Source organism: Piliocolobus tephrosceles, chromosome 7 (genome assembly GCF_002776525.5).
Source record: "Piliocolobus tephrosceles isolate RC106 chromosome 7, ASM277652v3, whole genome shotgun sequence".
Taxonomy (NCBI): domain Eukaryota; kingdom Metazoa; phylum Chordata; class Mammalia; order Primates; family Cercopithecidae; genus Piliocolobus; species Piliocolobus tephrosceles.
In genome coordinates, this window is record NC_045440.1 from 790,356 (window position 1) to 816,086 (window position 25,731).

Here is a 25,731-nt window from a genome sequence, read left to right on the forward strand (position 1 = left end):
ACTGTGAACAATTACACATTAACAAATTGACTGGATAATCTAGAAGAAATGGATAAATTCCTAGAAGCACACAATCTACCAATACTGAGTCATGAAGAAAGAAAATCTGAACAGACCAATAATGAGGAAGAAGATTAAAAAGGTCTCCTATCAAAGAAAAGCCCTGGTCCTGATGGCCTCACACACTACCTGATTTTAAAGTATGCTACAAAGCTATAGTAATCAAAACAGCTTGGCACTGGCATAAAAACAGACACATTGACTAATGGAATACAATAGAGCCCAAAAATAAATCCATTCATTTATGGCAAATTGATGTTTGAAAAAGTTGCCGAGAGCATACAATGGGGAAAGGAGTTTCTTCCATGAGTGGTGGTGGGAAATGGGAAAACTGAGTATGCACATGCAGAAGAAACTCGACCCTTACCTCACACCATACTCAAAAATCAACTCAAAGTAGATTAAAGAGTTAAACATAAGACCTGAAACTGTAAAAATAATTAGAGGAAAACATAAGGAAAAAGCTTCTTGACATTGGTCTGGGCAAAGATTTTTTGGATATGACCTCAAAAGTACAGGCAACAAAAGCAAAAATAGACAAATGAGACTGCATGAAACTAAAAAGGTTTTGCACAGCAAAACAATCAACAAAGTAAAGAGACAACCTATGGAACGGGAGAAAACACTGCCAAACAATACACTGGATAAGGGGTTAATATCCAAAATATGTAAGAAACTCAACTCAATAGCAAGAAAACACATGATCTGATTAAAGAATGGGCAAGACCTGAACAGACACTTCTCAAAAGAAGACATGCAAATGGTCAATAGGTATTTGAAAAACAAAATGCTCTGCATCACTTATCACAGAGAAATGAAATTCAAAACCACGATGAGGTATCACCTCACACCTGTTAGAATGGCTATTACTAAAAAGACAAGATTTAACAAGTGTTGTTGAGAATATGGACAAAAGGGAACCGTTGTACAATGCTGGTGGGAATGTAAATTAGTATGGCCACTGTGGAGAACAGTATGGAGGCTCCTCAAAAAATTAAAGATGAAACTGCAATAAGATCCAGTAATCCCACTTCTGAGTAAGTATTTCGAATATCTGAAATGAAATCAGGATCTCAAAGAGGTATCTGCATTCCCATGTTCACTGCAGCACTATTCACAATAGCCAAGATAAGGATTCAAGATATGGATTCAATCCAATCGTCAATGGATGAATGGATTAAGAAAATGTGGTACGATATACACAATAAAATACTATTCAGCCTTAAAAAAGAGGGTAGGCCAGGAGCAGTGGCTCATGCCTGTAATTCCAACACTTTGGGAGGCCGAGGCAGGCGGATCACTTGAGGTCAGGAGTTTGGACCAGCCTGGCCAACATGGCAAAACCCGGTCTCTGCTAAAAATACAAAAATTAGCCAGGCATGGTGGCAGGCACCTGTAGTCCCAGCTACTTGGGAAGCTGAGACAGGAGAATCACTTGAACCTGGGAGGCAGAGATTGCAGTGAGCTGGGATCGTGCCACTGCACTCCAGCCTGGGTGACAGAGCAAGACTCCATCTCAACAAAATAAAATAAAAATAAAAGAGACGGGAAACTTGTCATTTGCCACAGCATGGATGAACCTGGATGACATCATGCTACATGAAATAAGCCAGGCCCCCATGCACAGAAAGATAAACACTGTATGCACTCACTTATATGTGGAATCTAAACAAGTTAAACTCATAGAAACAGAGAGTAGTATGGTGGCTGCCAGAGGAAGAGAAAGTGGCAGGGGGAGTCGGGGTAGGAGGGACACAGATACGGGGAGATGTTGATCAAAGGTTACAAAGTTTCACTTAGGAGGAATTAGTTCTGCAGGTCTACTGTACAGCATGGTAACTGTAGTTAAAAATAATACATCGTATGCTTGAAAATTGCTGAGAGAATAGATAGTAAATGTTCTCACCCTCCAAAAAAATGGTAACTATGTGAGGTGATAGTTATGTTCATTCACTTAATTTAATCAGTTCTCAATGTATATATATATCAAAACAGCAGAGTGCACATCACAAATACATATAATTTGTATTTGTCAATTAAACCTTAATAAAGCTGACTAAAAAAAATGAGAAGATGGCTAGACAATCATTGACCCTAAATTAATGCATAGGTTAATTGAGCACTTGTGATTTTCACATGGCTAAGGGCTTACCCACTGTCATTAGCTTCTAATAAGACTCCTTTACTATCTCTGGAATCTTTTACCTCTCAATGGACTTATGAATTCGCCTCCACTGGGGATAATGAGCTTCTTGTTCGAAACCACCTCCTTTGGCTCTAGCTTGCTGAGCCACGTTCAGGGATCGGGTGTCAATGATGTAGCCACGCTTTCCCGCCCTGAGGGTAGCATTGATCAGCTTCTCATCTTCCTTGCACCTCCTCCCATTTGTGCCAGTGAGTGGCTGACCACTTCGCATAATTACCTAGAAACACAATAAAGCTGAAAATTCAACAGCAGTTGCTTTTACAGTTTCTGAAAACAGAAAGAAATTAGCTACATTAAGAGTATCTCAAAAACAATTGTGTGACACTCTGGAGATGGATTTGATCCATAAACAAATAAATATTTGCATGTATTGATAATAGTTAATAACTGTAAAAGATAAGCCTGGAGCTTTTACACAGTTTCTCTGTCTCAAAACACTGTCACATAATAAATTATATCACCTCTTCAAGATCAAATATTGCAATTCATTTAGTGTGTGAATCAAATACCTGTAGACCTGGCCATGTAATAAGACAATAATGGCCTATGAGTCAGTAAACCTTGACTTCAACTAAACATACATAGAGTTGGTAGGTTTTAAAAAGAATTATAAAAAGTAAAGACACCAGTGGCAAAATTTAAAAGTTCAAATACTGTTCTCATTGTTTGGGAAATCATTTCCAATACCTCAGAAGCTGACTGTCTATTATTTATTCTCCAGCAGCCTCTACCATCCTTTTCAGTATTCCAGGATTTAACTACTTGTTTCCAAAAACCACCCTACCAACTATATATCTGGAAATGTTTGCTTTTGAAACTTTTCTCAAGAGATCAGTGTCTAGTACACTAATGTCTTCTTCCCTGGTGAATGGTTTAGAGTTCTTTCAAGAGACCACCATTACAAGGTAGTTATCTTAACTCCTTGTTTAATCCTGACTCCTGTGTTTACTAGAGTAGTGACTAAATGACATGAGCATCACTCTTCTCGCCTTTGAAAATAAATACGTCTGCTCAATTCACCTTTCACATGGAAAGTTGGTAAGAACAATTCAAGTCTTTTACCATTATTCTGCGCAGAGAAATTTCTCATTTTTCTACCAGAAGAATGTTGCTGTAAGCATCAAATAAACACTAGTTTCCTTTGTATAGTGTCCTGGAGATAAAGCTATCAGGGCTTTTATACGGCTGAGCAGGATCATGGGAAGAATTCAGCATCACATCCTCACCACAGAAAACACCCTACTCCTGATTCCCTAAAGCTGACACTAAGGAAGCCCTCGTGGTGGAGACCTGGACGATCATTTCAGTGAACAGACAGATAGAAAAAGGGAACATTTCTATGAAAAGATCCCCAAGCCAAGCCTTTCAGTACATCAAGCAGTAGTGCTGTGCACTTACCATCCCATTTTTTTTGTGATAATAGCTTAGTACTGGGAAGCGCCCTCCATGCCGAAATGTAGCTACCTTCCGAAGAGCTTCATCATCGATGGATTTGGGCACCGTGACAATTGGCGGGTAAGAGGCACAGACAGCAAAATCCTTATTGACATAGCTGAGCCTCCATTCACTGGTCTGAAAAACACAAAATACTTCAAAGCTGAGCAACTATCTCAATGTCACAAAATAAACTGAGAAATTTTAAAAGACCTTAGAGGTCAACTTCCACTGATGAAGAAGCCATTTCTCAGGAATTTAACAGAAGGATCTGCAGCTTATATGTAAGTAGCTGCACAGAAAAGGAGCTCCATGGTTCAGGGCCAGCTTCCTGCATTCCTAGGTATCACCAGTTCCTAGAAAATTCTTTCTCATACTGAGCAAAACTTGTTGCTCTGTAGCTTCCTCTATTGGTTTTTACCGTACTTTCAGAAAACACGGCACAGGTTCCCTATTTTACATGGTATCCCATCAGATGTTTGAAAGACAGTTGTTTCTCCTTAGTGTTCTATTCCCCAAATTAAATATATTAAGCACATCCACAATTACCATGGCCAGCATCATCCCACTTCTTCCTTTTCTGGGTCCCATTTAGTTTGTTAATGATCCTCTAGAAGCACAAGTAAGACTGTAAGACTCCAGATAACGCATCCCCAGAACAGATGAGAACAGAGCTACTACCTACGTCAAGTCCTTTGTTCTTTTCTTGTAAAAAAGGTAAAAAATGTACTAAGACTGGTAACACCTTTCTTAAACCAGTAACAACTCAATACTAAGGAAGGTTAAGCTTAGAAGTCAATGAAATAATTTCAAACTGAATACACTAAGGACTAAAAGTATAAAATATAAAACTATCAAATGACATCTTATTTTAACATCAGAACTGAAAACACCTTGAAGACTGTCAAAAGGTTTTACAGTAAAAAAAAAAAAAAAAAATCAAATTATATGTAAATTTCAATATGTTCTGTATGTCTGAGTTGGCCTAACCATGGGTTACAAGAGCAGGAAGATAAAGCTAAAAAGTATGTTAGATGTACTACAGGACAAGAGTATTACTTTAAAAACATGATTTTATAAGATACAGTATCACATTTTTAATTAAATTTTTTCACTTTTTGAAGTTATTTATGTTACCAGTTTTAAAAACATAGTTTCTAGGCTGGGCACAGTGGTTCACACCTATAATCCCTGCACTTTGAGAGGCCGAGGCAGGCAAACTGCTTGAGTCCAGGAGTTCAAGACCAGCCAGGGCAACACGGCCAAACCCTGGCTCCACTAAAAATGCAAAAATGAGCCAGGCACAGTGGCACGCGCTTTTAGTTCCAGCTACTTAGGATGCTGAGGTGAAAGAACACGTAAGCCCAGGAAGTCGAGGCTGCAGGGAGCTGTGATAGTGCCACTGCACTCCAGCCTGGGCAACTGGAGTGAGATTCTGTTTCCAAAAATAAATTAATTAATTTAAAAAAACACAGTTTCTAAAGATTTATTATTTAAAAAAAATGTAGTTATCTGTTCCTTGCTAGCCCATCCCAATTTGCTTTCCCCAAAGACAATCATTTTCAACATTTTTAGCTTTTTTGGTGTTTACCTTTACATTTCTAAATAACATGATTATACTGTTATTTCTTGAATTTTCGTTATGATATATTATTTATTGATTTCCTACTCTGGAGAATGACAGGGCTCTCCATTGATCTGCAATGCGGCTTCTGTCGGTCCCAATGTACTGTGCTTTCTATCCTGTCCCTCTAGTCCACTGAAGTAACTCTTAGAGCTTTTAAATTAAATTTGGTATCTAGTAGGCTAAGTCTCCTCCTCTCACCTTTTTGTACTTCAAAGAGTAACTTGGCTCCTCTTGGTCTTTTGGTCTTCCACCATGTAACTTTTATCAAATTCAATGTAAAAACCAACTGGGGTTTTTATTAAGATTGTATTGACTTTATAAATCGGAGGGAATGAGTTACGTCTTCAGAATATTCAGTCTCTCTATCCATGAGTATATTGTCTCTCCATTTATTTAAGCTTTTAAAAATTTTTCCATAAATTTTTATAATTCTCTCAATAAAGGTCTTACTATCTTTTCTTAGATATAGTCCTAGAAACTCTATAATCTTTGTTGCATTTTAACTGCATCTCTTTAAACTTGTGTGTGGTGTAGAGAAATGCCTGTGATCTCAAGATTCTTTCCTTTTCCTATAAAGACAAGCATATAATCAATAAATAATGACAATTTTGCTACCTTCATTTCAATCCCTATACCCTATATATTTCCTTGTTGTCTTATTGAGCCGACTAGGAGTAGTGATAATGGACATCCTTGTCTCATTCTTGAACTTAAAGAGAATGATACAAGATTTGTTTTTGTTATGTTTTTGGTTTTGGTAGCCATCCTTTATCAGATTAAAGAAATTCCCTTCAAATCCAACTCTTAAGAGCGTTTAGCATGAATAGGTATTGATCAAATTTTTTTCCTCTGTTAATCTAACACCATGCCGGTAATTTGTCTTTTCTTTAATTTTGTGGTATTTTCTTTACTTTATTGTTCAGTAGCTGAACAACAACACGTCTAAAGTTTTTTTTATTATCTTGTATGGTATTTTCTGGCATACCTTAGCTTAAGAGTTCAGTTAACTTTTACTGATTCTGGAGAGTTATCAACCATTATGTATTTGAATATTGTCTTTCTTCTATCATCATCATCTTTTTTTTCTTCTTCTTCTTTTTTTTTTCCTGGCGACAGGGCCTTGCTCTCTCACCCAGGCTGGAGTGCAGCAGCATGATCACTGCTCACTGCAACCTCAACCTCTTGGGCTCAAGCAATTCTCCCACCTCAGACCCCAAGTAACTGGGACCACAGGCATATGTCATCACACCTAGCTAAATTTTTTCATAGAGATGGGGTTTCGCCATGCTGCCTAGGCTGGTCTCAAACTCCTGAGCTCAAGTGACCTGCCTGCCTCAGCCTCCCAAAGTGCTAGGATTATAGGTGTCAGTCACCATACCCAGCCTCTATCATCTTTTATCCTAAACTCCCATGTGATAAATATTGGATCTTATTCCTTTATTACACATGCACGTGTCTAACCTCTCTGCTTTTCCATCTTCCTTCTCTGTTCCGTATTCTGAGTAATTATTTCAGATCTATATTCCAAATCACTTATTTTCTCCTTAGCTATTTCTAATCAGCTACTTAACCTTTGCATTATTCTTTTATCTTCTTTTCAGTCAACAAAACTTATAAAAAATAAACTGGATCCATTTTGACTACACAATTTCATGAGTCTTGACAGTTGTATACACCTGTGTAACACCCAATACTAGGAAATCACTAATCTGCTTTATCTGCTTTCAGTCACTTTTGGTGTCATATCTAAGAAATCTTTGCCTAACTGAAGGTCATAAAGATTTTCTCCTGTGCTTTCTTAAAGCAGTTTGATAGTTTTAGTTCTTATGTTTAGGTCTATAATACATTTTAGTTAATTTTTGTGGATGATATGACGTAAGGGTCTAGGTTTATCTTTTTTTACATATGGATATCCAATTGCTCCAATGCTATTGGTTGAAAAAGCTATCCATTCCCAATTGATTTTTATTGGTACTTTTATCAAAAATCAACTGACCATTAAGGGGAAGATTTATTTCTATACCCTGTATTCTGTTCCATTGGTCTTTATGTCTTTCCTCATGCCAATACCATACTCTCTTGATTACTGTGGCTTTACAGTAAGTTTTATAATCAAGTGTTTTGTCAAAGCTGTTTTGACTTTCCATACGAACTTATATACTTACATCTGCATTTCCATAAAATTTATATCATTTTGTCCATTTCTACAAAACACCTATTAGAATTTTAACAGGGATTGCACTGACTCTCTAGATCAATGTAGGGAGAACTGCCACTTTAACGAGCCAAATCCAGCTGCTGCTTGTTTCTGCAAACACAGTTTACTAGAACATAGCACCATCCGTTCACTGATGTCCCATCTCATTGCTTTTTTCATGCAACAACAGCAGTGTTCAGCAGTCATAATAGAGACCACACGATCTGCAAAGCCTAAAATATCTACTATCTAATGGTCTTTCACAAAAGTCGGCCAACCACTAACCTTAACTGTATTGTCTTCCAATTGATGTACACAATATAGCACATCTCTCCTCTCATTTACATCTCTTGTAACTTCTTCCAACAATGTTTTGTTTCTTTCAGTGTATAGATCTTGATTTTCTTTTGTTAAATTTATTCCTAAATATTTTATTCATTGTCAGATTGCTTGTCGCCAATTCATTTTTGTATACTGATCTTATATCAACCAACTTTGCTAAACTTGCTTATTCTAGTTATTTTATTGCTTTCTGCTCTTATTTTTATTATTTTTTCTTTCTAGTTACTTTGCTCTTTTTTTCTAGCTTCTTAAGTTGGTGCTTAGGTCAATAATTTAGGCTTTTCTTTCTTTTCTAGTAAAAATGTTAAAGCTATAAGTTTATCTCTAAACACTGCCTTAGCTGTCTGTATTCCACAAATTTCAATATGCTACATTACCATTATCATTCAGTTCAAAATGTTTTCTAATTTCTTTGACACACAGATTATTTACAAGTGTTCTGTTTAATTTAGAAATACTTGGGGGTATTCCTAGATATCTTAGAATTACTGATTATTAATTTAATTCCTTTGTGATCGGAGATCATACTCTATATGGCTTCAATCCTTTTAAACATAAGATTAGGAATGGATCAGTCAACTTCACCTTATTACTCTTCAAAAGAAGTGATCATTTTCACAAGTCAAATAAGGTATTGGGTTACTTCTCATAATCCACAGTTCTCAAAAGTTAACTCACAGCTGAGGAATAGAGTTCAAATTCTTGCTCAGGAAGGAAGGAATGCCAGCCATCTTCTATCACTTCAAACATAGGACGGTAAAAGAAAGGGTACATCAGAGTGATGGAGTCCAGGGTAGACAATGCCTGGGGGGCAAAAAGAAAAGAAAGACAAAAAAGAAACACCCACAATTGGAAACACATTCTAAGTGACAAATTACTATAAAGCAAACATGGTCTAATAATGATGGGCACTCAATATGTTTCTCTAACATTGTGTTTATCACTAGACACAATTACAGTCTTACAAAGCTGATTTCCTTGCTTCTAATATCTAACAAGGCATCTGACACATAACACACACTCAAAAGTGTTGACAGGATGAAAAAAAGAACAAAAAAATGTGCATATGAATTCTAGAAGAAAAATCAAGTAACACCTCTTGACATCACTTAATAAAGCTTAATAAAAAAGTCAAGTATTTCTGGGGATCAGTAAGGTCTTAGCTCAAAATCCAGTTATTACCTAAATAAACTTATGTAAATTATTTGAAATCAGAGTGGGTTAGTAACTGTAAAAAAGGATGATACAGCTTAGAGGTCTACAGTCAGATGGGAATCGGAATGCTGAACTGAAATTCCAAGTCCTAGCACTGCAGCAGGAAAGCCATGTAACCACTCTATGCCTCAGTTTCCTCAACTGTAAAATGGGGGAAATAACATACCTACTTCATAGGGTTGTTAGAGCATTAAGAGAGATAATGTGTGTAATAGGCTTAGAACAGTGTCTGGCACATAATAAAATTTAAAATAATTCCCGCTTTTTTTTTGAGACAGAGTTTTGTTCTTGTCACCCGGACTAGAGTACAATGGTGCGATCTTGGCTCACTGCAGCCTCTGCCTCCCGGGTTCAAGCGATTCTCCTTCGTCAGCCTCCTGAGTAGCTGGGATTACAGGTGCCCGCCACCACGTCCAGCTACTTTTTTGTATTTTTAGTAGAGATGGGGTTCACCATGTTGGCCAGGCTGGTCTTGAACTCCTGACCTCAGGTGATCTGCCCACCTCAGCCTCCCAAAGTGTTGAGATTACAGGCGTGAGCCACCGCACCTGGTCAATTTCAGCTATTACATGCTCTACATACGTAGAAATTGCATCAATGTTCACTTCCTCCCTTCCTAGACTAGTATGCCATTTGGTCAGGTATCATCATATCTTTATGCTGCAGGGATCTATTCTCAAATGGGGGCAATAACTCTATCATCCCCAAATGGGCCTACATTTATCTGGAGCACTTGAATCCTGGGTAACAGACATATGAAAACCTGAGTAGATGGAGGAACAGACACACAGAACAGTCTCTATCACCAGGCAGACTCTTCCTTCTGTCAGGGGGATTATGGAAAAAAGTATTTCCATGACTGGGGTTGGGGGGGTGGGGTGGGGAGGGGAAAAGGATACCATATCAATTAGCATAATTCAAACTGCAGGAATGATGGCAACATTCACTTGGACGGGAGAAGGAAGCCCAACAGCAATGCTCAGAATGCAGTTATCTCCCTCCAGGTCAGAGGAAGACCAGGCATGCAAAAGGTAGGCCCATGAGTACTCAACAGTAGACTGGACATACAGCTCAGCAGTTTAGCAAAAATATCTCCATCCAAAGTTATTCTCCCATCCATCTATAAATCATGGAACCTTCTCCCCTACCTCATAAAACAAAATAGAGAGACGCATGGCTGTATAATCCATTATCTATATAAATGTATATACATTTTTTTTTCCTACATTTATATTGTCTTTGGCTGCCAATCACACCAACCAGAAGCAGAACAGCCAGTGTCCATGTCTGACCTAACTCAGGGCTGCCATCAATCAGAACCACCACTATTTTAAATGCAAGTCAGCAACCACTCTGATAGGCAATAAGCACTCATATTTCATCTTGAGATCTTATGTCACTAGGAAGAGGTACTTTCCTTTAAACACATTAATGCTGAGAGAACTGAAAACATTTCAATTCCAAAGGCAGGTGAAACACAGAAAAAAAAGTTTCACCAACTTATTACTACAATTTAGAGAACTGAGCACTTGCCAGCTATTCTTCCAATGGGATTCTATGTGTGGCAGCTGAATATATTTGAGTATATGGACTCCTAATTACAAAGGACATCTCAGCTATGCTATATGAGAAATTCAACTGTTACTCATAAATCACGTCCAGATGTATTCGGGGAAGGGTGGAGGGCTAGCAGGAGGGATTGTGTGCCAGGAAAAGGATAGAGGACAGGTTCACTATGTTATTCACTATGCTGTAAGCACATTTAACAGAGCATTCATTTTCTGAGGTCAAATGAGCTCATAATTTATGGCTTCTTTTCAGTCTTAAGGGCTTCTATATGATCCATCAGTTTCTAAAGAGCTTTAAAATATATACAGCGACTTAAACAACTGATCAGCGTCAGCAAGTGGGTAGCACACTTCCCCTTTCCCTTCACCACTGTGCTTCACCACAGGCAGCATCTCTGACACCAACCAAACAGCCACCTTACAGATCACTTGTCACAAAGGGGTAAGAAAAACCAAGACTGGTCAGTGAAAATCCAATCTCCTAACTGAAAAAAAACACAAAACCCACAAACACACACATGCTCAATGGAAGTGGGTAATGTTCCTCTGCCCAAATGCCCAAATAGTGGGACATTATTTCAATTTAACAGTCTATAAACTACAGGCATTCTCATTCAACCTAACAAATTACATCAAATCAAAATCATGCATTACTTCCGAATGACAGATGTGTAAGACGAACAGTTCAGTTCATCTTCTCATTTTCTTAAGTAAAATTCAACAAAGGCAGGAAGAAATGTGTTATGTACCATTTACACAAACACAGAAAAAAAATCTATGTCCTTACAGTAGTCTAGAAAGTACTATAAACCTAAGATCAACTGACATAATTTAGTGGCAATAATTTAAAATAAGGCAATTTAAAATTTCAGTGTATATCAAAATGGTTGGTTAGAATGGAAAGAAAACAGTGTGAGCTCTTCCATTTAAACTATCCAAGTAAAATTTATATTATTTGTAATCTGAGCCAATATTCAATATTGTTTATATAAATATAAAGCAAACATACCCTGTCTTAAGCTAATTGATACATGAAAATTCAGATTACTAAAAACAAACAAAAAACTACAATCACTGGTGATAGTCACTGGCTTTAGAAAAGAAATAACTTTTTAATAAAAAGTCTCACCACACACATCTATAACAATGGAATATTACTCAGCCTCAAAAAGGCAGAATTTACAACACAGATCAACTGTGAGGATATTATGCTAAGTGAAAAAAACCAGTCACAAAAAGATTATGTACTAGGATTCTACTGATATGAGATACCTAAAGTAGTCAAATTCAGAGAAACAGAAAGTAGAAAGGGGGCTATCAGGAGCTGGAGAGGGGGAAAATGGGGTGTTGTTTAACACAGAGTTTTGGTTTTGCAAGATGAAAAAGTACTGCAGATCTACTGCACAACAATGTGAATGAAGTTATACCCTACTCAACTGTACACTTAAAAATGGTTAAGACTGTAAATCTTATGTTAGGTATTTTCTAATCACAATTTTTTAAAAAATGCATCACCATAAAATTATAGTAAGTAATGACAGAGAACCCTCAAATGGTAGCTGATATTTACCAAGTATTACACTAAGTATTCGACACACATCAACTAATACAATTCTTACAACAGTCCGAAAAGATCGGTTCTATTATCCTTGTTTTATAAAAAGTAGAAAACAAATCAGAGAGATGTTAAGTACTTTACCAATGGTCACGAGCTATCGAGTGGTGAAATCAAGAATCAAACTGTGCTATGATTCAATAATATACTAATACATGTAATAATGTATATATATGAGTAATAATATAGTACAATATTGTAATTTATTAATATTTCTATTCAAATTTTTAGAATTGTGTTTATTACAGAAGATACACTAGTATATTCAAGAAGAAACAATTTCACTTCTAGCTGCTAACCTGGTAGAGGAGTGAACAGTGCACTGGTTAACTCACTAGTGGTTTGCAGTGTCTCTAAGGTACTCTCTAGAGGGCAGGTGGGAATAGTCGAGTCAATGAGGGCTTCTAGGTCCCCCCAGTCCATATCTACTCACTGTAATGTGACTAAAAACAATTCTAACGGTATCTATTTTATTGGTTTAGAATTCCATATAAGATTTTACTTGAACAAACCTCAAGTAAAGAAAAAGAAGTTTACGGTCTTCAGCACTGAGAAAATACCAAGATTTGTATAGTGAACATAAAACATCAAGCAAAACTTTAAAATTTCTCCCAAGAACCTCTTTACTAAATCTTCTAATGGTTTTCCTAAATAAGAATTCATATACACTCAAGTGAAACAGTATCTGTTATTTAACCAGCATGAACTCATGGAAATTCCATAAAGCCATTGGAAATGCAATTCCATGGAATTCCAAGCAACTCATGGAATTGAGCTATTCATATAAAACGAGTTAACACCAGACACTGCTGGAAGTCAAGAAAGTCCCATTACACTCATATAACAATGAACCAGGGTGAGGCTTTTCCTATCAATCTTCAGTATTTGAGTCAGAGAACATGACTAAATTATCTAATGAAGAAATGAGTCATAATATAAAAGTATGTTTCATTAGATTTTGCTTCCAAAATACTTACCTCAATGGAACTGGCTATATTCAAGCATTCCTCCATTCCAGGAATATCCAACTGAATAATTCGAAAATCTTTACATTTTATGATGATGGTACCCAGTGATCCCACAAATCTGTAGGAAATTGCAAATCATGTTTAGGAACACATATACTACTAACTTTAAATATATTATTATTTCTTCGAAAAGAGAATAGAGTTGTTAGTTACCATCTATATTAACTTTCTTCTCCTCAATTAGTCTAATTAAGGAAGCAGCAAGGCTGCATCATTAAAATGTGAGCCATACATTACTTAAAACATATGTCTTTTTTTAAATTTCAAATATACAAAGTAATTCACATTAGGCTAATTGTTTTGATGGAGATTATTTGGGGCCTTATTTCAAAGAATAGGAAAAAGATCTGTAACTAATGTGTTAAGTGTTTGTAGAGAGATATTTCTGGAGCAAAGGAAAATAGTTCACTTCAGATATCACTTACTTCCAAGTGATACATACTATGTATCAATTTATAAAAAATAAAAGGGCCCGGTGCCGTGGCTCACGCTTGTAATCCCAGCACTTTGGGAGGCCGAGGCAGGCTAATCACAAGGTCAGAAGATCGAGACCATCCTGGCTAACACGGTGAAATTCCATCTCTACTAAAAATACAAAAAATTAGCCAGGCGTGGTGGTGCGTGCCTGTAGTCCCAGCTACTCGGGAGGCTGAGGCAGGAGAACTGCTTGAACCTAGGAGGCAGAGGTTGCAGTCAGTTGAGATTGAGCCACTGCACTCCAGTCTGGGTGACAGAGTGAGACTCTGTCTCAAAAAAAAAAAAAAGTATTTGAAAGAAATCTAACATCCATTTCTGATTTAAAAACATGAAAACCCAAAAATTTCTCAGCAAACTTGAAACAGAAGGGAACTTCCTCAACCTGATACGGGCATTTACAAAAAACCCCACCAAAAAAAAAAAAAAAAAAAAAAAACCCTAAATCTAATAGCACATGTAATGGTGAAGGATTGAATTATTTTTCTCTAAAATCATGAATAACACAAAGATGTTCACTCTTATAACTTCTATTCAACATTGTAACTGAAGGTTATAGCTAGTGAATTGAAGTAAGGTAAAAAGAATAAAAAAGGATTAAAAAGAAAGACGTAAAACTATCTTTATTTGCAGATGATGATTGTGTAATGTACCCAGAATGTTCTTTTTATTGTCAATTCTCCCCCAAATTCATCTAGTGATACAACGTAATTCCAAACAAAATGACAGCAGACTTTCATATAGAAACTGAAAAGGTGATTCTAAAATTCATATGGTAATACAATTGTCTTCAAATAGCCAAAACAACTTTGAATAAGAGCAAAGTTTCATGGCTAACACTACACAATTTCAAGGCTTACTATAAAGCTACAGTAATTAAGACAGTGTGAAAATGACATGATGATAAACGATCAACTGAACAGGAAAAAAAGAGTCCAGAAATAGATCCACTTACAAGTGAACAAAGATACAAAGACAATTCAGTTGAAGACAGGTCAGTCTTTTCAACAAATGGTGCTGGAACAACTGGATAGCTTTTTTTTTTTTTTTTTTTTTTAAGAATTTGAATCTATAACCATGAACCATATGCAAAAACTAACTCAAAATGGGATCTTTTACTTAAATGTCAAACTTAAAGCTAGAAAACTGCTAGAAGAAAACATGAGAGAAAATATTTATGAACTTAGGTGAGGCAACAGTTTCTTAGACAAGACACTAAAATCCCAATCTATAAAAGAACAAACTGACAAACTGGACATGTTCAAAATGTAAAACGTCTGCTCTTTGAAACACAGGGTTCAAGAGCATGAAAAGGTAAGTCACGGGGCATTTCCGCAGGCTGCTGAAGACTTCATTAACAGGCTACACTAAATTTATTGTTCAAATGTTTCTTTCTTCAAAAATAAATTAACCTTACTTTACTGTAACTTTTTTACTTTATAAACTTTTAAATCTCTAATGTTCTGTCTCTTTTGAAATAACACTAAGCTGAAAATACAAACACACCATACAGCTGTATAAAAATATTTTCCTTCTTTATATCCTCATTGTATAAGATTTTTTCGATTAAAAAATGTTAGGGGGTAAACTTTCTTGTTAAAACCTAAGACACAAACACACACATCAGCCTAGGCCTACACAGCATCAGGATCATCAGTGTCACTGTCTTCCATCTCCACATCTTGCCCCACTGGAAGGTCTTCAGGGGAAACATTAATGTTATACATGGAGATGTCATCTCCTACGGTGATAATGCCTTCTGGACAACTCTTGAAGGACTTGCCTGAAGCTATTTTACAGTTAACATTCTTTTTAGAAGTAGAAAGCATACACTCTAAAATAACAATAAAAAGTATAGTAAATTCATAAACCAGCAACAAAGTCGTTTATGATCATTTATAAATATTATGTGATGTATGCAATTGTATGTGCTATATTGTTGTGTAACTGGCAGCCCAGGTTTGTTTATACCAGCATCACCACAAACACAACATCACTGGGCAAGAGAAACTTTTCAGGTCCAGTATAATCTTATGGGACTACCATCATATATACAATAAATCACATGACTGTGTATGTACACACAAACATACACTCTCAAAAGTCAGTAAGAAAGCAAATAATCCATTACAAATGGGCAAAACATATGGATGGTCACTTAGCCAAAAAAAAGACATATGGATGGCAAAATAAGCAGATGAAAAGATGCTCTACACCACTAGTCAAAGGGAAATGCAAATTTAAGCCACAATAACATAACACTTAACATCTACTGGAATTGCTAAAATTTAAAAGACAGACCATAGCAAGTGCTGACAAGAATGTGAAGGAACTAGAACTCACACACTGCTCATAGGAATGTAAAACTGTAGGTACAAGTACTTTGGAAAACAGTTGGGGCAGCTTCTTAAAAAATAAAACACATACCTACATCTGATCCAGCCATTCCACTGGCAAGTAAATGGCTTGCCACCCAAGACAAAAGAAACCACATGTTTACACAAAGACTTGCATAAGAATATTAATAACAACTTTATGTAATAGCCTCAAACTGGAAACAACCCACATTTCCAGCACCAGGTGAATAAATGAACTACGGAATACTACACACCGGATGCTTAGTACTCAGCAATAAAAAGAATGAACTATTGATACATGCAACACGGACAAATCTCAAAAGAGAGTACTGCATGATTGATGATGTATTGATATAAATTTCCAGATAATGCAAACTCATCTGTGACTACTTGGAAAAGAAAAGAAGGATTACAAAAGGGCACCAGAAAACTTTTGGGGGTGATAAATTCATTATCTTGAACTTATGGTGACAGTTTCAGGGTGTGTACATACATCAAAACACATCAAAGTTTACACTTCAAATATATATAGTGTGTTATATGTCGACTATACCTCAATAAAGCTGTTTTAAAAATCACTGTCATTCTGCTTCAGCTGGAAGTGAAAGACACACCACAACCAAATTATCAGTAAAAAAAGAAATAAAAAATGTACAAGACTTATGGTTATTCTCTTGTAAATTTCCATATCATCTATGCTTGTCATACTAACTCATTTTGTAACGTGAATTTTGTTTTGTTTGGCAGGTTTTATTTAGTTGTTATAAAGCACAATGAATTACTAGAGGAGTTAAAAATAATTGTTACTTTATGTCAGAACAAATATGCTACAAACTATTAAGGTATTCTCCATTCATTTATTCAATGTTTCTAGTCAGTTACTTATAGAACAGTGGGCCCAGAAAAATATGTTTTAAAAGCATAAGAGCTCCACAAACTTCCCATGATTCACATCAATTGTCAGATTCAGTTCTATTTTTCTCCTTATTGTCCCCCCCATGCCCTGTAGATACCCCATCATAGCATTTAAAATACTTTATTAAACTTTCTAGTTTATATGTTTATTTCTCATAATGGTTCTTAGCTTTTTCAGGTAGAAGCCATGTTTGATTAATTTCTACATCCTCAGCTCCTAGTACAGCACCTAACATACACACCATCTTAAAGCTCCATTAAGAGACTTAAAGGAAGATCTGAATAATGTAATATTGTTCATAGATGTCAATTTGACTCCAATTAATCTATAAATCCAAAACAATCCATTTTTTAAAAATCCTATGAAAATTGCATAGTCTGAGGTCTAGTGAATAGTACTGCACCAGTGTGAATGTCCTATTTTGTCCTCATTTTGATTACACTACAGTTATAAAACATGTCACTGTCAGGCCTCTGAGCCCAAGCTAAGCCATCATATCCCCTGTGACCTGCACGTATACATCCAGTTGGCCTGAAGTAACTAAAGAATCACAAAAGAAGTGAAAATGCCCTGTTCCTGCCTTAACTGATGACATTCCACCACAAAAGAAGTGAAAATGGCAGGTCCCTGCCTTAACTGATGACATCACCTTGTGAAATTCCCTCTCCTGGCTCATCCTGGCTCAAAAGCTCCCCCACTGAGCACCTTGTGATCCCTGCCCCTGCCCGCCAGAGAACAACCCCCTTTGACTGCAATTTTCCACTACCCACCCAAATTTTATAAAACAGCCCCACCCCCCATCTCCCTCGCTGACTCTCTTCAGACTCAGCTCGCCTGCACCCAGGTGAGATAAACAGCCTTGTAGCTCACACAAAGCCTGTTTGGTGGTCTCTTCACAGGGATGCGAGTGAAAGTCACCATTAGGGGAAGCTAAGTGGACGATTCTAAAACCTCTATGTGTAATTTTTGCAACTGCCTGTGACTCTTCAATTACCATTAAATAAAGACTTTTAAAAATCCCTTGAATATAGAAAGCTTTCCAAAATTGCATGGAAACATAAAGGTCAAAACATAATTGTCAACTTAAAAAAAAAAAAAAGGAAAGCGGGGCAACTAGCACTATCTGATTTTTGGACATATCACAAAGCCACAGAAGGAAAGAGAGTATGATGATGACAAAAGAACAGATTAATAAACCAATGGATTATGACAGAGAGCTCAGAAATAGACCCGTACATATAGGATAACTTGACATAAACCAGCCAAGGTTGGGTTGTCAGGTGATGAGATTAAGAAAACTAGCTTGCTCTATGGAGAAAAATAGGTTCTTATCACACTTGAAACAAAGATAGAATCCAAATGAATTAAAGACCTAAAAATGAACAGTAAAACTATGAAGCTATTATGGAAGAATATGTAGGAGAACATCCTGGTGATTTGGGGACAGGGAAGGAGTTCTTAAGACAAGCCACACACCATAAAGCAAAACATTGGCAAGTTTTACTTTAAAATTAAAGACTTCTGTTCAACAAAGGACACCACAGAAAAAAATAACAGATGGGGGACACACTAGAAGACATTCGTACTGCCTAAATGAAGAACGAATACCCAGAGTATACAAGGAACCCACGCAAATCAACATGAGAAAGATAATAAACCCAATGCTTAAAAGTAGACCACAGAAGCCGGGCGCGGTGGTTCAAGCCTGTAATCCCAGCACTTTGGGAGGCCCAGACGGGCGGATCACGAGGTCAGGAGATCAAGACCATCCTGGCTAACACGGTGAAATCCCGTCTCTACTAAAAAATACAAAAATCAAAAATCTAGCCGGGCGAGATGGTGGGCGCCTGTAGTCCCAGCTACTCAGGAGGCTGAGGCAGGAGAATGACGTGAACCCGGGAGGCGGAGCTTGCTGAGATCCGGCCTCTGCACTCCAGCCTGGGCGCCAGAGCGAGACTCCGTCTCAAAAAAAAAAAAAAAAAAAGTAGACCACAGAAATTAGGCAATTCACAGAAAGGAAAAATAATTTTAAGTATATTGCTCACAAACATATATAAAGATAATTCAACTCACTAATAAGTAATGAAATTCAAATTAAAACAAAGCAATAACCATTTCAGAATCTTCAGACTGGGAAAATTAGAAAGACAATCCCAAATGTTGGTAAGAAAGTAGAGAAGAGGTACCCGCTCCTGCACCATCATGGGAAGGCAATCTTCAATGGTCATTTTGGAAAGCAATTAGTTTGTGAAATGAGATATGCACCTACTTTATGGCTCCGTCCCATCCTAGGTGCGGTTCCAGAGGAATTATGGCACAAGACTACATAAGGGGGCACGGATGAGTGTGTTTACCAGAGTTGTCTGTGATAGCACGGAGTTGGAGGTTACCTAAAAGGTCTGTTAAGGAAGTTCTTTTAGATACTCTGGAATTCTATGCTGCTGTCAGAAGCAGTGAAATGGCTGTATACACTCAGCAATATGAAGAGATCCTGAAAGAGTATTGCATCAACATATTAAGCAGCAGAACAAGACCTACAACATAATCCCAGTTAGGCAAATTAAACTCACACATGCATGTGTGCACACACCCATACACAACAGTGCTATCTATTTTACAGCAACAACTAACATGGTTGCCTACATGGATTGTGGATGAGGCAGGAAAGAGAGTGAAAATTGGAGACGAAGAAAATAAACAACAGAGGAAACCTTTTAAGGAATCAATCATGAAAACGATGAGTCATCACTGAGTAGGATTAACTCAATTTTCTGAGGTCCATTAAAAAAAAACAGGTATAACTGTAAAACTTATATACAACCTTGTATGTTGAAAGGATCAAACAAAATGATGTAAGAGGTGTATATGAAAGTTTTCCATAGACTTGTAAAGCATTATTCAAACACAAATTTCTAGGAGGTTAAGTAGTTTGCCCAAAGGCACTTGTCTAGTAGGAGGCAGAACTGAAGGAGTCAACCTTAATGAGTTTCTCTCTCACCTCATTTACAATTCACTAGCAAGGCAAGGCAGCTCCACTTTCAAAAACACATCCCAAATCAGATTCCTTGTGACTACACTACCGCTTTTTTTTTTTTTTTTTTTTCTGAGACGGAATCTCACTCTGTCACCCAGATTGGAGTTCAGTGGCACAATCTTGGTTCACTGCAACCGCAGCCTCCCAGGCTCAAGTGATTCTCCTGTCTCAGCCTCCTGAGTAGCTGGGATCACAGGCATGCACCACCACACCCAGTTATTTTACGTATTTTTAGTAGAGATGAGGTTTCACCATACTGGTCAGGCTGGTCTTGAACTCCTGACCTCAGGTGATCTGTCTGCCTCAGCCTCCCAAAATACTGGGATTACAGGTATGAGCCACCGTGCCCAGCCCACCACCATCTTTTATGTGAACTACTCTACTCTCCCAGCTGGGCCTGCGGCTTCCAGTCTTGCCCCTGTACAGTTCACTTTCTGCCAGCAGCCGTGATTGTCTTCTGAAACGTCTATCAGCTGCTGCTTTCTAGCTTTTGCCTCTCCGAGGTCTCCCATGAAAACCATTGTGGCCTGCAGGCCCTCCACGGTCGGCCACTGCTTATCCCTCCAGCCACCATCTCTACCATCGGCTTCCTGTACATGCAGCCACACTGGCCTCTTTGCTCTTCCCTGCTCATGCCAAGCATGTTCCCCATCTCAAGTCTTTGCATTCACTGTTCCCTCGGGCTGGAATGCTCTTCCCCCAGATACTCACATTTCTAGCTTTCTCGTTTCATTCCAGTCTCCAGTCAGATGTCACCTGCCTTCTCTGAAAGCCTTTCTAAAGAAAATGCCTCCCGGTGCTCTTTATCCTCTCATCTTCCGTTATTTTCCTTCCTGGCACTTATTAACTGACATCATTATACGTATTTATTTCTGGACTTGCTTGATTGTCCATCTCCCCAGCCAGTACCTAAGCAGCTTGTCTTAGTCACCACCGCAGTCGCACAGCTAGACAGCACACATGGAAAACAGGTGGATGTGAAGATTTATTGAAAGCAGCAATTTAACAAACTCTGATCTGATGCCTCCCCTATGCTCTTTCCACTATACCACGCTGCTTCCCAGGAAAAGGATAAATGTGTGTACAGTTCGTCATTCTCTCCCAACAGATTCAAAGGTCCATGGTTCATCTGCTTCTTCGTCATGCATTACAAAGCCCAGGACCTTGTAAACGCAAGGTAAACAGGAGGAAAGGAATGAGCGAAAAGTAAACACAATAAAAGGTAAATAAGAAAGGAAAGGCAGTTGATGGTCACGGAGAGACTACTCATTTGTATTCAATGGCATCACTGAACCATTCAGTGGTCAATCCTTCTTTTATTTCCTATGCGTCTATATGCCCAAGCCACAGTTAGAAGTTTCGAAAGAGATAAAAATGAATTCCAGTTGTGGAATTAACAGAAGAATCTGTGAAGGAGGTAGCGGTCGAAATGGTTAAACTGAGTACTCATAGATGGGTAACAGGCTCACTGCCTGTGAACTCCTGAAAGACAAGAACTGTGATATATTTTATTCATCTTGGTGTCTTAAGTGCCTCACAAAATGTCCAGAACATAAAGGCATTTGGCAAATGTTTAACAAACTTGGGAGAGGCAAGGAATTCCAGCAGAAGGAAGAAGTCAATAAAATACACAGATGACGGAATACAGGATATATACCAGCACCAGGAAATGGTGAGGACCGGCTAGTAAAAAGGTTCATGAAAGGAAATGCAAGAAGGGCTCGTTGAAAGAAATGGCAAGAAATAAAGTGAGAAAGTAGGCTAGGGCTGGGACACAGAATGCCATAAATGACTGTGAGGGGTCTAGATTTTCAATGAGAAACCACTGAAGACTTTTTTTTTTTTTTTTTTTGAGATGGAGTTTAGCTCTTGTTGCAAAGGAAGGAGTGCAGTGGCGTGATCTCAGCTCACTGCAATCTCTGTCTCCAAAGTTCAAGCGATTCTTCCACCTCAGCCTCCTGAGTAGCTGAGTAGCTAGGATTACAGGCGCCTGCCAGCACACCCGGTTAATTTTTTGTATTTTTGGCAGAGACGGGGTTTGGTCAGGCTGGTCTCAAACTCCTGACCTCAGGTGATCCGCCCGCCTTGGCCTCCCAAAGTGCTGGGATTACAGGTGTGAGCCACCGCGCCAGCCCCACTGAAGACTTTATGCAGCAAAAGGAATCAATCTACCACTGCTTCACCCAAACTTCTTGCAATTCTACCATTAGAAATTATTATTTTAGGCTGGGCGCGGTGGCTCATGCCTGCAATCCCAGAACTGTGGGAGGGCAAGGCAGGAGGATTGCGAGGTCAGGAGCTTGAGACCAGCCTGGCCAATATGGTGAAACCCCATCTCTACTAAAAAACACAAAAATTAGCCGGGTGTACTGGCAGACACCTGTAATCCCAGCTACTCGGGATTTGCCACTGCACTCCAGCCTGGGCAACACAGTGAGATTCCGTCTCAAAAAAAAAATAAAGAAATTATTATTTTAAGGCATATCCTCTCTAGGAATCTTCCTAATATCCAAATTATCCTGTGAGGCAATAGAAAACGTTGTCGTCATTCATTTCCACTTCCGTGTAAACTGGATAATCAGTTTGCCCTCTCCTGGCTAGAGAGAAGCCACTAAGGAGATGGAAATTTTGACTGCAGATGAAAGTATAACTTTCTGACTTCGAGGCACTGCCTTGGAAAGATAAAGTCTGGAGTAGAAAAAGGAAAAAGACGTTAATGGGTCCATGCCTTTCCTTGAGAGCCAACCCTGTTCTTTCAGCAAGCAGAACTGAGTAAAGATGAAGACATCAGAACCTCCCTTAGTGGGAATGAAATTGATGACCCAGAAGGTAAGAAACGTAATAAACCGAACATATTTCAGAAATTAAAAAATGGTTCTGAGGCATGTAGACCCTCATAACTTTATAATCAGTTGAATTTTCCTCAAAACTGGTAAACATTTACCTAAATCACATCCAATCACAACTTCATGAACTGTGATTGACAACATCGATTCAAGGAATACGATGGGGCAAGAAGAAGAAATTTATAAAGACAATGCCGAAAATCCACCCAAATGGTGTTACGAACCAGATCATCAGGATGATACCAGCCACACGATAACCCTGAGAACTCCATCAGGTTTAATGGAAACCGGATCCTCCATCTGGACGGGTTTCTGCCAGGTAAATCCTGATTCTAGGCCACAGAGGGCTCATCCTGCCGGCCAGCTGGGCGGCAGGATGCGCGGAAAACGCCAGGAAGTGTTTCCCGGGGCGCCCACAGGGGATCCCCGGCTCCCTGCGGAGCTGGGGTGGGGCGGGCACTCACCGCTTGTCGATGGCGTCGATGTTTGAATGAAGGAGCCACAGCTCCTCCGTGTTGTCCTGCCGGGAGGACAGGATCAAGTGGTGGCCCGTCAGGCACAGGGTGCCCTCGACAGCCGGGTAGAAAGGCCGGTGCAGCACCACATTGTCCACCCGCGGGGTCTTAATCAGCTCCGCAAACTCCATGCTCCCCCCGCGGCCGGAGCCAGGGAACCGCGCCCGGGAGGTGCGAGGCGGTTATCCCGCCGCAGGGAGAGGAGCGGAAACACCCGGCGCGGGGCTGGCCCTTGGGGCGGGGCGGGCCGGGCGGTGAGGCTGGGCCCGCCCCAGGCTGGGCGGGCGCGGCGAGGCTTGCAGCCGCGGGCACCGGCCGCCGGGTGACAGGCGCTGGGGCTGGGCTAGGCCCAGGCGCCTCTCCCGCACCGCCCGGTCCCCCAGGCCCAGGACTCGGCCACAGAGAACGCCTCTCCTCAGGCCCAGGGACCGCCGCGCCGCTGGGCTCCGGGTCCCGCGTGGGCAGGCGGCGGGCAGTAGGACGAAGCCGCTTCAGGACCCGCTCCCACGCCCTGGCCTCTAGGGACTCCTGGCGGAAGTGGCTGCTCACAGCTGGAGTCCACAGCAACTCCGGGCGGAAGCAGCAGGTCTCCAAACTCGGAAGACATGGAAGTCGCAGCCGGAAGTCGGTCCTCTCTAGGTCCTCTGGAAATGCCTCCGGAAACACAGCCAGACCAGAAGATTTGGGTTCCTACGAGAAAAAAAAAAACTTGTCTTTGCCTTTACGCACTCCCGCTGCCCTTCTCACCTATCTACAAATGTACCTTATCGGAAGAGGCCCGTTAAGAGGGGACGACGGGAGGAGGTCCCTGTCTTGTCTCGGTCCGCTTGAGTAGTACCCCCTCCAGAAGCTCTTCAGAGCGTAGGGCTGCTGTAAATTGTGACAATTGTTATGCATTAGCCCTGAAGAGATGGCAAGTATGGGATGGAGGCGGTGACTGTGACCTTAGGGAATCCTCCAGGGGTCAGGGAGGGACACAGGGCCACGCCACTGACTCCCCGTGAGTGCCGCGCCACGAAGTGTGGCCTGGAGCAAGACAGGAATACCTGTGAGAGGAACCCAAGTAGATGTAGATGCAATGCACAGAAGAGCAAGTCACTTGAGTTGCTGGCGGCCACCCAGTCAATCTGCAGCAGAGCATGGACTTCGATCTGCACCTGTGAAACCCAGTGCATGGGTGCCTTGGTCACCACCGCACAGCCTCAGCGTCAGACACCCACGTTACGCCAAAAATGTATTCAAATAATTACCCCTTTACTTGTTCCTTTCCCACCGCCCACTTGAAACTGACATTTTTATTCAAAAATAGAAAATAAATGAGAAATATGTTTGAGTGCTGGTCTGCTGTGACTTCATTGACCCTTTAAATCCTCACCATCTAGTACGGAAGCACAGCGAGCTGGAAAAATCTCACAGTATTCATGAAGTAAATTGCCACAACCTCATCAGCTCATCCAACACTTGTCCATGCTTTTGATTTTGCCCTTCTTAACATGTTCCCTTCTTAAAATAAAATACTTTTTAGAACTGTTGTAAGTGAGATACGTAAATGCCTACCAACTTTCCTTAGTGTCTTTGTGGCATAGTTACTGTAGACTGGATAATAGTTGCCATTTTTTATATTTTTGCAGTTTAATTGCTTTCGTCCAAATAGATGGAATCACTTCTTTTGTAATATATGAAGTGTTTTAATTCATTTTTATAACTAGCATTCCTGACGGCATAGGTATCCACACCCTGAAGTTCCCATTCTGTCGCACAAAATAGCAAATAAGTATGTTTTTGTTCCATAATGGTCACACACAGCCTCTGTATGCTGAGATCATGCATACGTAGAATCAGCTTTCTTTTACAACAGAGCTTCACTTTACCCCTCTGGCAATTAATCGATTCTGGGTATTTATTAAGAACTTTAAATTTTTTTTTTTTTTTTTTTTTTTTTTTTGAGACGGAGTCTTGATCTGTCGCCCAGGCTGGAGTGCAGTGGCCGGATCTCAGCTCACTGCAACCTCCGCCTCCCGGGTTCCCGCCATTCTCCTGCCTCAGCCTCCCGAGTAGCTGGGACCACAGGCGCCCGCCACCTCGCCCGGCTAATTTTTTTTTTTTTTTTTTTTTTTTGTATTTTTGGTAGAGACGGGGTTTCACCGTGTTAGCCAGGATGGTCTCGATCTCCTGACCTCGTGATCCGCCCGTCTCGGCCTCCCAAAGTGCTGGGATTACAGGCGTGAGCCACTTACAGGCTTGAGCCACCGCGCCCGGCCAAGAACTTTAAATTTAATGCAAAGATTGTTAAATAC

The 25,731-nt window shown here is 39.5% G+C and overlaps 1 protein-coding gene across 1 annotated transcript in view; it reads right to left on the reverse strand.

Annotated features, from left to right (window-relative positions):
• MTMR9 (myotubularin related protein 9) overlaps positions 1 to 23,964 on the reverse strand; it is a 40,742-nt gene extending 16,778 nt beyond the window's left edge. Inside the window, exons 1-5 of the mRNA XM_023225279.2 lie at positions 23,384 to 23,964; positions 13,242 to 13,350; positions 8,545 to 8,670; positions 3,665 to 3,838; positions 2,266 to 2,483 (exon numbers count right to left, since the gene is read on the reverse strand). Of these exons, the coding sequence (XP_023081047.2) occupies positions 2,266 to 2,483; positions 3,665 to 3,838; positions 8,545 to 8,670; positions 13,242 to 13,350; positions 23,384 to 23,565 (809 nt within the window). The 5' untranslated portion in view covers positions 23,566 to 23,964. The remainder of the gene's footprint in view (positions 1 to 2,265; positions 2,484 to 3,664; positions 3,839 to 8,544; positions 8,671 to 13,241; positions 13,351 to 23,383) is intronic.
• Positions 23,965 to 25,731: the final 1,767 nt, after the last annotated feature.